This window comes from Bos mutus, chromosome 21 (genome assembly GCF_027580195.1).
Source record: "Bos mutus isolate GX-2022 chromosome 21, NWIPB_WYAK_1.1, whole genome shotgun sequence".
Taxonomy (NCBI): domain Eukaryota; kingdom Metazoa; phylum Chordata; class Mammalia; order Artiodactyla; family Bovidae; genus Bos; species Bos mutus.
In genome coordinates this window covers 13,708,151-13,719,693 of record NC_091637.1, presented here as the reverse complement: position 1 = coordinate 13,719,693, position 11,543 = coordinate 13,708,151, and the positions used below count along the sequence as shown (strand labels likewise).

Sequence of the window (11,543 nt, the reverse complement as noted above, 5' to 3'; positions counted from 1 at the left end):
CTGGGAGTCAGGCCCAGGGACCCCCGCCCTGCTGTCTTCCCCCACGCCCACTCAGAATCGGCACAGCCACCCATCCACCTGCATGATTCTCTTACGCCTCTTCAGACCCATGCTGCAGCGGGTGCTGGCGTGGCACCTGTGGCTCAGTGCGCCTGAGACCTGGCCTGTCATCAGGGACTTAACAAGGCACTGGGCTCCAGGCAGGACCCAGGCCACTGCCTCCAGATGACCTGGCCTGCAGGACCAGGTGAGCCCTGCGGGACCAGGTGAGCCCTGCAGTGGGCGGCTGGCTTTTCCTCATGGGCAAGACACCCTCTCTGAATTGGAGCTTTTCACCTGTAGGTTCTGAGAAGGAAACTCAGTAGTACTTTTTGAAGTTTTTTTGTTTTTTCCCCCTGCTCACCAGGAAGAGCCCGGACATACAGGAGCGTTGACAACCAACCCTCCACTCAGACTAGTTTTAACCCTTCCTTAGACATCAGGACCATCTTACCAGGTACCCAGGAACCTGGAAACGCTGATTCTCCAAGCAGGATGGTTCTCCTGCCCACGGGAAGGGACCTGCCGCCCCTCTAAGTCCCCGCTCTCCCTCCAAGGCACGTCGGGCAAGCCCCTGCTGGCTTTCTGACCTCCAGTATCTGGGACGAGGGACCATGGGTGACCCTCCAGCTGGGACATCGGGGGCCAGGTTGGGGGTGGGCATCGCGGTAACTAAGGGCTATGGCGGAAGACGGGCCAAGGCGTGGGGGGCCAGAACTCGGGAAGGCCCGGGGCCGTGGCGCCGGGCGGGGCACGGGGAGCCCGCCGCCTTCTAGCTCTCCGGGATGAGGCCTCGCCTGGGAGCTTGTTGGAAATGCAGAGTCCCAGGCCACAGGCCTGCTCTTTGAGGGCCCACATGATGAGCTCCGGCGAGTGCATCCTCGGGAGGCTCCTCAGTACCAGGAGACGTGCAGCCGATGTCGCCGCAGCGGAAGCTGAGGTCGGCCAGGGTGGGGCGGGGGCAAAGTGTCGGGTGTCGGGGTGCCCCCACCGGCCGCAGTGCTCTTTGGGCAGGCCAGGTGAGGTTCGGGGCTTTCAGACTCTTGAGTCTTGGCGCCTGACTGCCTTCGGGAACGCCCTGACGGCGGTCTCCCTCGGGGGGCACCGTGTTGTCAATCTGAGGTGTGTTTGTGTGTGTGTGTGTATGTTTTTATAGGGGGATCCGAATCCACCCCCGGCCCCGCAGGCTGTCGCCACAGCCTCTCCAGTCCCGGGGTGCGGAGAGACAGCCCCCAGCACCCCCGCCGCGCCAGCCAGGGCGCGGAGAGCCGCGAGGCGAGGCGAAGGCGGCGGCCTCCGGCTGGGTCTTGCTTAGGGTTCTGGGTACAGACGCTTCGGGCTCAGCGGGAACTTACCCTCAGTGGGGGAGAGGGCCGAAGCTCCCGCCAACTCCGGAGCCCGAGTCTCCTCAAGTGTGGACCGACAGTGCTGGACTCTGCGACCCCAACCTGAACCCCCGCCCTACACTTTCCAGCGTCGTCTCGCTCCGCGGCGCTCCATCCCGGGGTGCAGACTTTGGGGTCGGCTCCGTCCAGGCCCTAGGATCTCGTTCCAAGGATGACCGTCAGCACCGCAGAGGTAAGCTGCAAAACTGAACACAAACCTCTGATGTTGAACGCAGTAGTGCGCAACAGAGGCGGCATCCCATGTCAGTGATGCCGAGACTTTCGGATAGACATCTGAAAAAAGACTGAATCCTGACCTCCTTCGACGGCCGCTTCCAGGACAGGGCAGGGGGCGCCAGTGCTCCGGAACCCCCCCCTGCACCTCGGGATCACCGGGGACACGTGCTGATGCCACGCCCACGGCGGTTTTGGGAAGCCAGGTAGGGCTCTGATGAGTCTGCTGCGCTCAGGTCGGGAGCCAGGGCAGCAGCTGCCCTTTGTGAGCTCCACTCAGTGACACATGGACGGTCCCTGAGCTGCTCGACCAGGGTGCAGACAGCCAAGGGTCAGAACCACACACAGCCGGGCCTGGGCGCCAGCAGAGATGATGCTAGACCGGGATGAGCCAAGCTCTGCACTCAGGTCGACCTCATCCTTCCCCAGGAAGGGGCCTAAAAGGGAGGAAAGAGGAGGAGGAGAAAAAGAAACTAGCCATAGTCTGAGCTCTCCTTGGGGTGCAGTTCAGACCCCAGGGGCCTCACTCCTTGTGCTTGGCCAAGGGGCTCTTCCTGTCCCTCTGCTTTTTCGGGTATCAGTTAGAGATGGAATCCCTCGGTGGTGCAGTTCTCCCAAATACAATGCCAAGTCTCTTTTAAAAAGTGTTAAATATTTGTGGACACAGGGAAATGCTCATAATGGTAAGTGAAAAAAATCAGGTCATATGACCCAAATGTGTAGAGAACAGTTGAAAAGGCACAGAAGTGTAAGCAGAGCTGGCTCCTTCGCTTGTCAAGGCTTCTGAGGCCCCTATCCACCCCCCATCCCTGCCACACCCTTGTCGCCCTGCCATCCCTCTAGGCCACCGTGTCTGGTCTTCCCTTCAGACTCAACTTCCTGAGCTTTCCAGTTAACACAGAGCCCTGCATAAGTGGGTCCTCAATAAATGTTTGCAAATGATAAATGCAGATAAATGACCAAAGGAAGGGAGGGAGGGATAGACACTGAAATGCCATTCCAAGTTATCTGATAACTTATTTTATCTTCTTTATAATTAACTATCTTCCAAAATGTCCCCCATAAAAACATTGCTTTTATAATAAATTCACTTTTAATCAAAATTTGCTTTTTAAATCAGTTTGAAATGTTTTTCTCATAACTTCCAGTCCTATTTTTTAAGTGAATCCAGAAGACACCAGACTAGATTGCGTCTCCACAGCATTCACACCTTTCAGATCTGATGCTAGACATGTGATGGGGCTTCCCTGGTGGCTCAGATAAAGCCTAGTAAAGAATCTGCCTGCAATGCAGGAAACCCCAGGTTCAATCCCTTGGGTCAGGCAGATCCCCTGGAGAAGGGAATGGCAACCCACTCCAGTATTCATGCCTGGAGAATACAGACAGAGGATCTTAGCGGGCTATAGTCCATAGGGTCACAAAGAGTTGAGCTGATGGACTAACACTTTGAATTTCATGCACTTGTAAAAGAATGGGAACCGGGTCTTCGGGATCGGGGTACCCCCATTTAAGGACACCTAAACTTCCACCAAGGGAGGAAAGCAGAGATGCTGGGCGTGTGGGATCCTTTTGGACCATGGGCCCCTTTCACCATGAAGTCGGCCCCTCTGAAGGGCCCAGGAAAAGAACAAAAAGAGGGAGGAAAACCACCTACCAGCTCTGACATTCCCTCCAGCCCAACTTTGCTTTTCCAAGGCCCAACTCACTCTGCTTTTAAGAAACAGAACTTATCTTCATAGAGAAGGGGCTGGATAATGCAGGTAATGGAAGGGTCCCCCCGTTGCCTCCTCTCCCACCCCACCCTCCCTTCTTCCCACTGCCCGGGACCCCACTCCCCCCAGTTCCAGTCGACACAAAGGCCGGCCTGCCTACTTCACCTTGCCGCCTCTCCACCAGCGAGGGGTGCGCAGTGGACAAAGCAGGGCAGTGTGCCACGCCCCTGGGATATTTTTCTAAACTCCCAGGACCAGGGACCTGCCCATGGTCCCCCATCTCTGCCCCTCCCAGCCTCAGGCCCACCTCTCTGATCACAGGAAGGCACCCTACTGGACTCCCAGCTCAGAAAACATTCAAGGCAATGCACACAGTTTGCGCCAGAAGGGTTTTTATTTAAGAGCCTGTGGTGCCAGAGCCCTGGCATCTGGAAGGTCATCCTTGGGGGCTGCCTCTGCCAGGCCCGGCAAGCACCTGGCATTTACGCGTCAGGCAGAAGAACCAGCTTCTCCGAGGATGGAAAGGCAAGTGGGAGCCGTGGCTCCAGTTCGAAGGTTCTGAGGGCACACAGCTCCCAGGTGCCCCGGCCCACTGAGTCACCCCCCGCGAGGACACAGTAGATGGCAGACAAAGCTGTCCCAGCCCTCCAGCAAACAGGGCAGAGAAAGGGAGAAGGGAGGCCAGTGAAAGCAGTGTGGTCACGGGAGGCGCCAAGGGGCAGCGGGCCCCCACCTTCAGGCTGGCCATCCCCAAGCATCGTCCTCCGTCCCCCACAGGCCAGCGAGTCAGCCTGGCAGGCCCAGCTGGGCTTGGGAGCCAGGGGACCCCAAAGCAGGGCAGCCCCCTTCTCAGGAAACTGAAGAATTTGAATAGAGGAGGCAAGTGGGAAAAGGCTAGAGTTTTTCATCCCAAGCGGTGGAGCAGCCAATACACAGGCAAATATGGGAACCCTGCAGAACACCAGGAAAGAGATAGAAAAATTTTAAAAACATCCTTCCAGAAAGAACAGAGTCCCCCGCACCCCAAGGCACTGCCTGGAGACTTTAGCCAGAAGGACACTGGGAGACGGGAGGCCTCTAGCATCCCGAGAAGTCAGCCCGAGGCCCCGCTTCCAGAAGCCAGCAAGTGTTGGGCGCTCGAGCTGTGGGACAGCCCACCGCCCAGACCCCCGGCCCCACCTGCGGGAGGGGCCCGCCTGCTCTCAGCACCTGTACCCGGGTGGGCTCCTGGACCAGCCTGGCCTGGACCAACAGTCCCTGGCAGGGGTTTTTTATCAGCCAACCAGATCACCATTCAAATTATCACAGTGATTTTTTGTTGTTTTAATTCCATTTCTAAGACCAACGTAGAACGGTGACGGGGCAGAGAAACAACGGATGTTACTAACTGAAGACGGGTGAGCACTTTCTCTTTGGAGATGGAGAAATTATCTCACGTACACACACACACACACACACACTCACACACTCACTCACAGCAAACACAGGTAGAGGTCTCTCCCTGATACTCAGAATTCTTTGTGAGCTAGCCATGGCCAGTTCTGCTGAACCCTTTGGGAAAAGGAAAGAAAAGGAACCACAAGCACTGGTTTACACCTTGTACGAGCTGAGCAGCTCTACGCCCCGCGCTCTAAAACTTGGACACAGCCACCACCAACGAAAGGCCAGCGCTCCAGCAAGCCCAGAAAAACCACGTCCAAAACATCGCTGATCCAGGAGAGCGGACTGTCGGAAACCCTTGGGTCCTTGGTCACTTCTGATGTCTCTCACTTTCGTCGACAGAGTTGCTTTAAAATTATTTTTAAAAACAGCCTGTTTCCACCCCTTAGCACGGCAAAAGCCCTCTCGGGGAAGAAAGGAAGGGGTGACATTTTAAAGGGGCGTCCGGAGGGTGGTGTCTCCTGCAGTGACACACAGAGCCGATGTTGCACACACACACACACAGGAGTGTGCCAGAGTTGCACAAATAATGTTTGTTTTGGTTTCAACACCTCGGATGGGACAGCTTCCAGATCTTTCACACCCCGAGCCTCAGCTGACCAGCTTGCCACAGGACGCCGACACGCTGGTGAACAAGTTTTACCTAAAAGAAGAGGAAGAACAAGTCAGTGGCCTCTGGCAGAGCCGCACACCCACTGCCACCCCTCCCTAACCACGGCCATCCCCCAGGCCACATAATCACTGTCACCATGGCAGGGCAGATGGCACCCTTCTGCTGGATGGCACCCCTCCAGCAGCACTTCCTGAGCTGCCACCCCACCTCTATTCCCATCACACTGAAAAGCCGTCTTTTCAGTTTTTGAAAACTCCACCCTCCTCAACTCCAGGACCTTTGAACGTGCTGCCTGCAATGCACAACCACTCCTCCAGGTAACGCCTTCCCTTCGCTCGGCTCCCAGCTCAGCAGCCTTTCCTAAGTCCCCACACAGACCTCTGTACACAACCTCTCTTCTTGTAACCCTCCTTCTTAGCACTCCTGCGGGTATTTACACCAGGGCTTGGAGAAGGAATTGGCAACCCACTCCAGTATTCTTGCCTGGAAAACCCCACAGACGGAGGAGCCTGGTAGGCTACAGTCCATGGGGTCGCAAAGAGCTGGACACGACTGAGCGACTTCACTCACTCACTCAGCAAGCTCTCCCTGTTTAGAAGTCCGGAGAGTACTAAATATTTTTTTGCTTTTCAGGTCCTTTAGTTTTTGTGGCAGCTGCTCGACCTAACTGCTAGAAATGCTTGGCATGGCTGAGTTTCAATAAAACCTTATTTGTGGATGCCGGGGTTTGAACTGCATTTAAGTTTTACATGTCATGAAACGTTATTCTTCTTTTGATTCTCTTTCAACCATCAAAACTGTAAAAATCATTCTTGGCTCAGGAGTCGTAAAAAAAACAGGCAGTAGGCCAGGTTTGGTCTGGGGGCCGTAAGCTGCCGGCCCCTGGTTTGTGGATTATGACTTGTGGTTTATGTAATAATCTGATTGATGTCTGTCTCTTGCTTAAACTGGGAGCTCCCTGCAGATGAGATGCTTGTCTGAACTTGTTCACCTTTAAACACCAGCACCAAGCACAGCATCAGACAATTGTAGGGGGTGCAAGAGATATTTGTGCAATGATCAAGGAAAGCTGAAAGACTAAATCTATTCAAGACATCATCCAAAGACTTACAAAAGGAGGGAAAATCTGAGACGTGTCCATCTATTAACGTTTAAATGTGGACATTATATAATCTGGGCTTCCCAGCAATAAAGAATCCACCTGCCAGTGCAGGAGACATGGGTTCAATTCCTGGGTCAGGAAGATATTCTGGAGAAGGAAATGGCAACCATTCCAGTATTCTTATCTGGGAAATCCCATCAACAGAGGAGCTTAGTGGGCTACAGTCCATGGGGTCGCAAAAGAGTAGGACATGACTGAGCAGCTAAACAATGATAAAATCACATGAAAAAATAGTAGGGACTTATTAGAACTTATAAAATAACAAACTTCTCTGCATGATATTACTGTTGTTCAGTTGCTAGATTGTGTCTGACTCTTTTCAACCCCATGGACTGCAGCATGCCAGGCTTCTCTGTCCTTCACAGTCTCCCAGAGTTGGCTCAGACGCATGTCCACTGAGTCAGTGATGCCATCCAACCATCTCATCTTCTGTCACCCTCTTCTCCTCCTGCCTTCAATCTTTCTCAGCATCAAGGTCTTTTCCAGTGAGTTGGCTCTTCAAGTGAGGTGGCCAAAATTTTGGAGCTTCAGCTTCAGCATCAGTCCTTCCAATGAATATTCAGGCTTTATTTCCTTTAGGATTGACTGGTTTGATCTCCTTGTTGTCCAAGGGACTCTCAAGAGTCTTCTCCAGCAGCACAACTCGAAAGCATCAATTCTTCAGCACTCAGCCTTCATTATGATCCAACTCTCACATCTGTAGATGAGTTCTAGAAAAACCACAGCTTTGATGTTATCCCAAATATAAATATCAGGTAGCTAATTACTGAAAGATATGGACATCCTATTTTTAGGAAATGCATACTTTATTTTGGGGGGAAGGGACATGATACACGCAACTTATTTCAAATGGTCCAGAAAAAAATAACCTGAACACACAGAGCCACCATAAGGCAAATGAGGCAAAATATTAAAATAGGAAAATCTAGGTAAAGTGTATCTGGGTGTTCCCTATACTCTATTTGTTTTGCAACATTTTTTAACTTTGAAATTATTTCCAATTAAAAAAAAAGGTGGGGGTATCCTCGTACTGTCCACTAGGGTCCCCTACTCAACAGAGTAGAGAAGAGAAAGATAAATCCCCATGGCCACGTCCACACTGTGAAGGCTTAGATCACCCACATGCCCCCTTCTTTGGGTTGGGGAGTGGGCGGCTCACTCCCATTGACTGACATCCACAATCTACAGAGCCAAGGCACTCACCCCCACTCTACAGACGCAGCCTGAGGAACTCCCAGCAGCCCTGACCCCACCATCAGGCTCTCCACTGCATCCGGCTGCAAGTTCAGTGTTGAGCGTGAAGGGCAGGGGCCAAGACACTGGAGACAGAGCAGCAAAGGTTTCCTAAAATGAGAATCGGACCAGAGTAAAGGGGCCCGATTCCCAAGAGCTATCCCCGAGCAGACATGCATGTGAACAGAAGCACAAGCCAGTGAGCCTGCTGAATCTGGAAAAAGCAGACTGTCAGCGCTCACAGAGATGTGAACTTTACATACCACCAGTGCGCTGAAAATTCCCTTTCACTGGCATCCCCAAATTGCCATTTAGTTGAACTGCATCTTCCAGATGCCCTGAGGGCCCACCCCTGATTCTCTGATAGGTTCTCTGCCTGCACCCCGTCCCCTGCCACATACACCATGTGCAGCTGTTGATACCCCTTGTGTTTATAGGAATAAACACCCTCGTGTGCACACACACACACACACACACAGAGCCGGTAGAACTGGATCAAGAGGAGGGGAGCCCACGAGGAATCAAGCACATCGGATTCCTCAGGCTCCCTCTCCAGCGGAACTAAACCTCGGAGGCTGCTCCCGGACAAAGGAAACAGACCTGCTCATCCAGCCCACAGGGAGTTCTGGGGGCGTATACCAGCACCCCTGAGGTCACCGGCTCTGGATCTCAAGTCTGAGCGCTGTGCTCAGCTGTGCTTCAGACTCCACTGCTACCAGGACTTGGGAAGTCCTGGGGAAAACCAAGATGGGGATTGGGGTGAGGAGGCTGGCCGTAAAGTCCCCACTCTCTTCTTTTCACCCCGCTGTTTCCCTGAGGCCATGAACTTTGGGGTGCTCTCCTGGGGAGGGGCCTAGGTTCACAGCTGTAGGCCACCTGGTTAGCTTAAGTCACTTCCATCGTGCCCGACTCTTTGTGACTTAAGCTCCTCTGTCCACGGGATTCTCCAGGCAAGAATACCAAAGTGGGTTGCCATGCCCTCTTCCAGGGAATCTTTCCAACCCAAGGATCGAACCTGCATCTCTCACGTCTCCTGCATGGGCAGGTGGATTCCTTCTGGTTGGTGCCACCTGGTTAGTCCCACATCTGCTCAAAGCTGCACCTGTCGACATGCCATTATTTCTTCCTCCAATGCCCTCACACTCCCCCCTGCCCGTTAATCGGCTCCAGGCTCACTCCCCGGTCCTTCCTAACCCCTTGTAAGCTTCATCTCCACTGGGAAGGGGTGCCAGCAAGACGAGACCCTCCTGGAGGCCCACAGAGCCCTGTGTGACCAGGTCCTCTTGTGAGAGTCTGTGTTTCTGCCGTCTCGCCATCTCAGCCCAGAACCTGCACTCACCGTGATCTGGGCACACACAGAAGGTGATGGGCAGAGACTCCCAAGGGGGCTCTCTGGGTCCTTTCCCTCCTCCAGAGCAGCCAAACCACTGCTGACATCCTTGCTTTGTCATTAAGGCCAACCAGAAAGGGGGTCCGATCTGACCCTGTCCCCACCCTTCCTGGAGACTCCAGGTGAAGGCATGTTTAGGCACCATGAGATATGTTTATTCCCTTCAGATTTGTAACTAACCTGCATGACGATGCTGGGTTATAGCCATCCCAGAAAAGGAGAGACACTCCCCAACCTGTCCCTGTCCCATGCTTCACAGGAAGCTTATCTGTGGGTACAAAGAGCCCTCCACAGGGGACCAGCTGTCTGGGAACCAGGATGCCTCAGAAGGACAGCACAGCAGGCATGGGAATAAATGATGGCGAAGCCAGGCGGGAGGCCGGGCTGCACATATGAGTGCTCTGGAGACGGGCAGACAGGAGGACCCCACCACCCTGTGCCAGGGGCCCCAGGCAGTCCCCCTGCTTTGATCCCACCACGCCGACCACAGAAAAGAACAACCCAACAGCGCGGCAAGCTTCTACCAAAGCTCTGTCGGCGAGGACTGTGTGTGTTCCTTCCCTTTCCCCCCTTTTCACGCCTGATTCTCACACAGCACTGTAAACCGTATATGTACGTAAGCAGGCCATCAATCAAATTCACTGAAACATGGACGGGCCTAGAGATTATCGTACGAGGTGAAGTAAGTCAGAAAGAGAGAGACAAATACCACAGGATGTCACTCAAAAGTGGAATCGAAGAAAATGACACAAACGAGTTTCTACACAAAGCAGAAACTGATCCACAGACACAGAAAACAAACTTATGGTTATCGAAAGGGAAAGACAGGAGGGAAAACTTAGGAGTCTGGGATTAATACATGCACACTGCTATATATAAAACAGGGGTTCCCAGGTGGTGCTAGTGGTGAAGAATCCACCTGCCAGGGCAGCAGATGTAAGAGACGTGGGTTTGATCCCTGGGTCAACAGAAGATCCCCTGGAGAAGGAATGGCAACCCACTTCAGTATTCTTGCCTGGACAATTCCATAGCCAAAGGAGCCTGGTGGGCTACTGTCCATGGGGTCACAAAGAGTCAGACACAACTGGGCACGAACGTATATATAAAATAGATAACCAACAAGGATCTGCCGTACAGCACAGGGAACTATACTCAAGGTTTTGTAATAACCTATGAGGGGAAAGAATCTGAAATAGAACAGATATATGTATATGTATAACTGAATCACTTTGGCTGTACACCTGAAACTAACACATTGTAAATCAACTATACTTCAATAAAAAAAGAGAGTCACTGAGCAGTAAATTTTCATCACCACACAAATTCCTGTTTCCATAGTCTCCCTCCTCATAGACATAAAACTCAACTAGTTTTAAGGGGCACAATACCTTAGCTGAGAACTGCCCCCAAAATGCCAGTATTGCGATTCAAAGAAACAAAAATGCCTCAGGAGACACTCATTTACATATAACACGTAAGCTCAGCATTCTGCAAGCAAGAGGGCTGGCAGAGAGTTAGTCAGACTGCTTTGGGGATGGCCTCTGAGGTTGCTTCAGGTCCAGGTAGGATGCCCTGGGGGAATCCACCTGGCAATGCAGGAGACACATGTTTGATTCCTGATTCAGGACGATCCCCTGGAGAAGGAAATGGAAACCCACTTCAGTATGCTTGCCTGGAAAACCCCATGGGCAGAGGAGCTTGCTGGGCTACAGTCCACAGGGTTGCAAAAGAGTCGACATGACTGAGAGACTCAACAACAACAGGATGCTCCAGCACCCTTGGGGAGCTGGCAGGTCCTCGGGTCCCCTCTGATTCCTCCCAGGCCCCAGCAGCTCAGGGTACCCACTGCCTCTGCAGCTGTCCCCACGCTGACACTCCAACAGCCTCACTCCTCATCCTCAGGAGATGAGGGCTTGTGGGGCGAGCCAATGGGCTTTCCCAGCTCGAGGATTCAAGAAGTCATTGCCCTGAGTGTGCTTAGCAGGGACTTAGCTTTGGCACTGCCCTAGGGTGGCCGTGGGGACCCAGGTCCTGGACCTCAGTCTAGGATAACCAAATCAAATCTGTTTTCTCCCTCTCCTCCCACAGCCTCCAGGGGCCTCTGGCTGCAAACAGCCACTGAACGCATTTTGTTCCAAAGATAAGATGATGCTAGGCACAGCCCCCAGAGGTACAGGGGACATCTCGTGTGTTTCTAATTATATTCTCTCCGGTAGCCCTATCCAGGAAAAGGTGGGTGGCAGGCATCTCTGGAACGCACATCGGCACTCCCACGGGTCACATCTTTTCCAGACTTAAGACGCAGAGGAACTGAACCCTCCCTCCCGGCCCCAGG

The 11,543-nt window shown here is 53.1% G+C and overlaps 1 protein-coding gene across 2 annotated transcripts in view; it reads right to left on the bottom strand.

The window, feature by feature from the left end:
* Positions 1-3,745: 3,745 nt before the first annotated feature.
* Positions 3,746-11,543, bottom strand: part of FAM174B (family with sequence similarity 174 member B) — a 40,689-nt gene continuing 32,891 nt past the window's right edge. For both annotated transcript variants that reach the window (XM_070358047.1, XM_070358048.1), the window contains one exon: positions 3,746-5,453. In XM_070358047.1, coding sequence (XP_070214148.1) covers positions 5,450-5,453 — 4 coding nt within the window. In that variant the 3' untranslated portion in view covers positions 3,746-5,449. The remainder of the gene's footprint in view (positions 5,454-11,543) is intronic.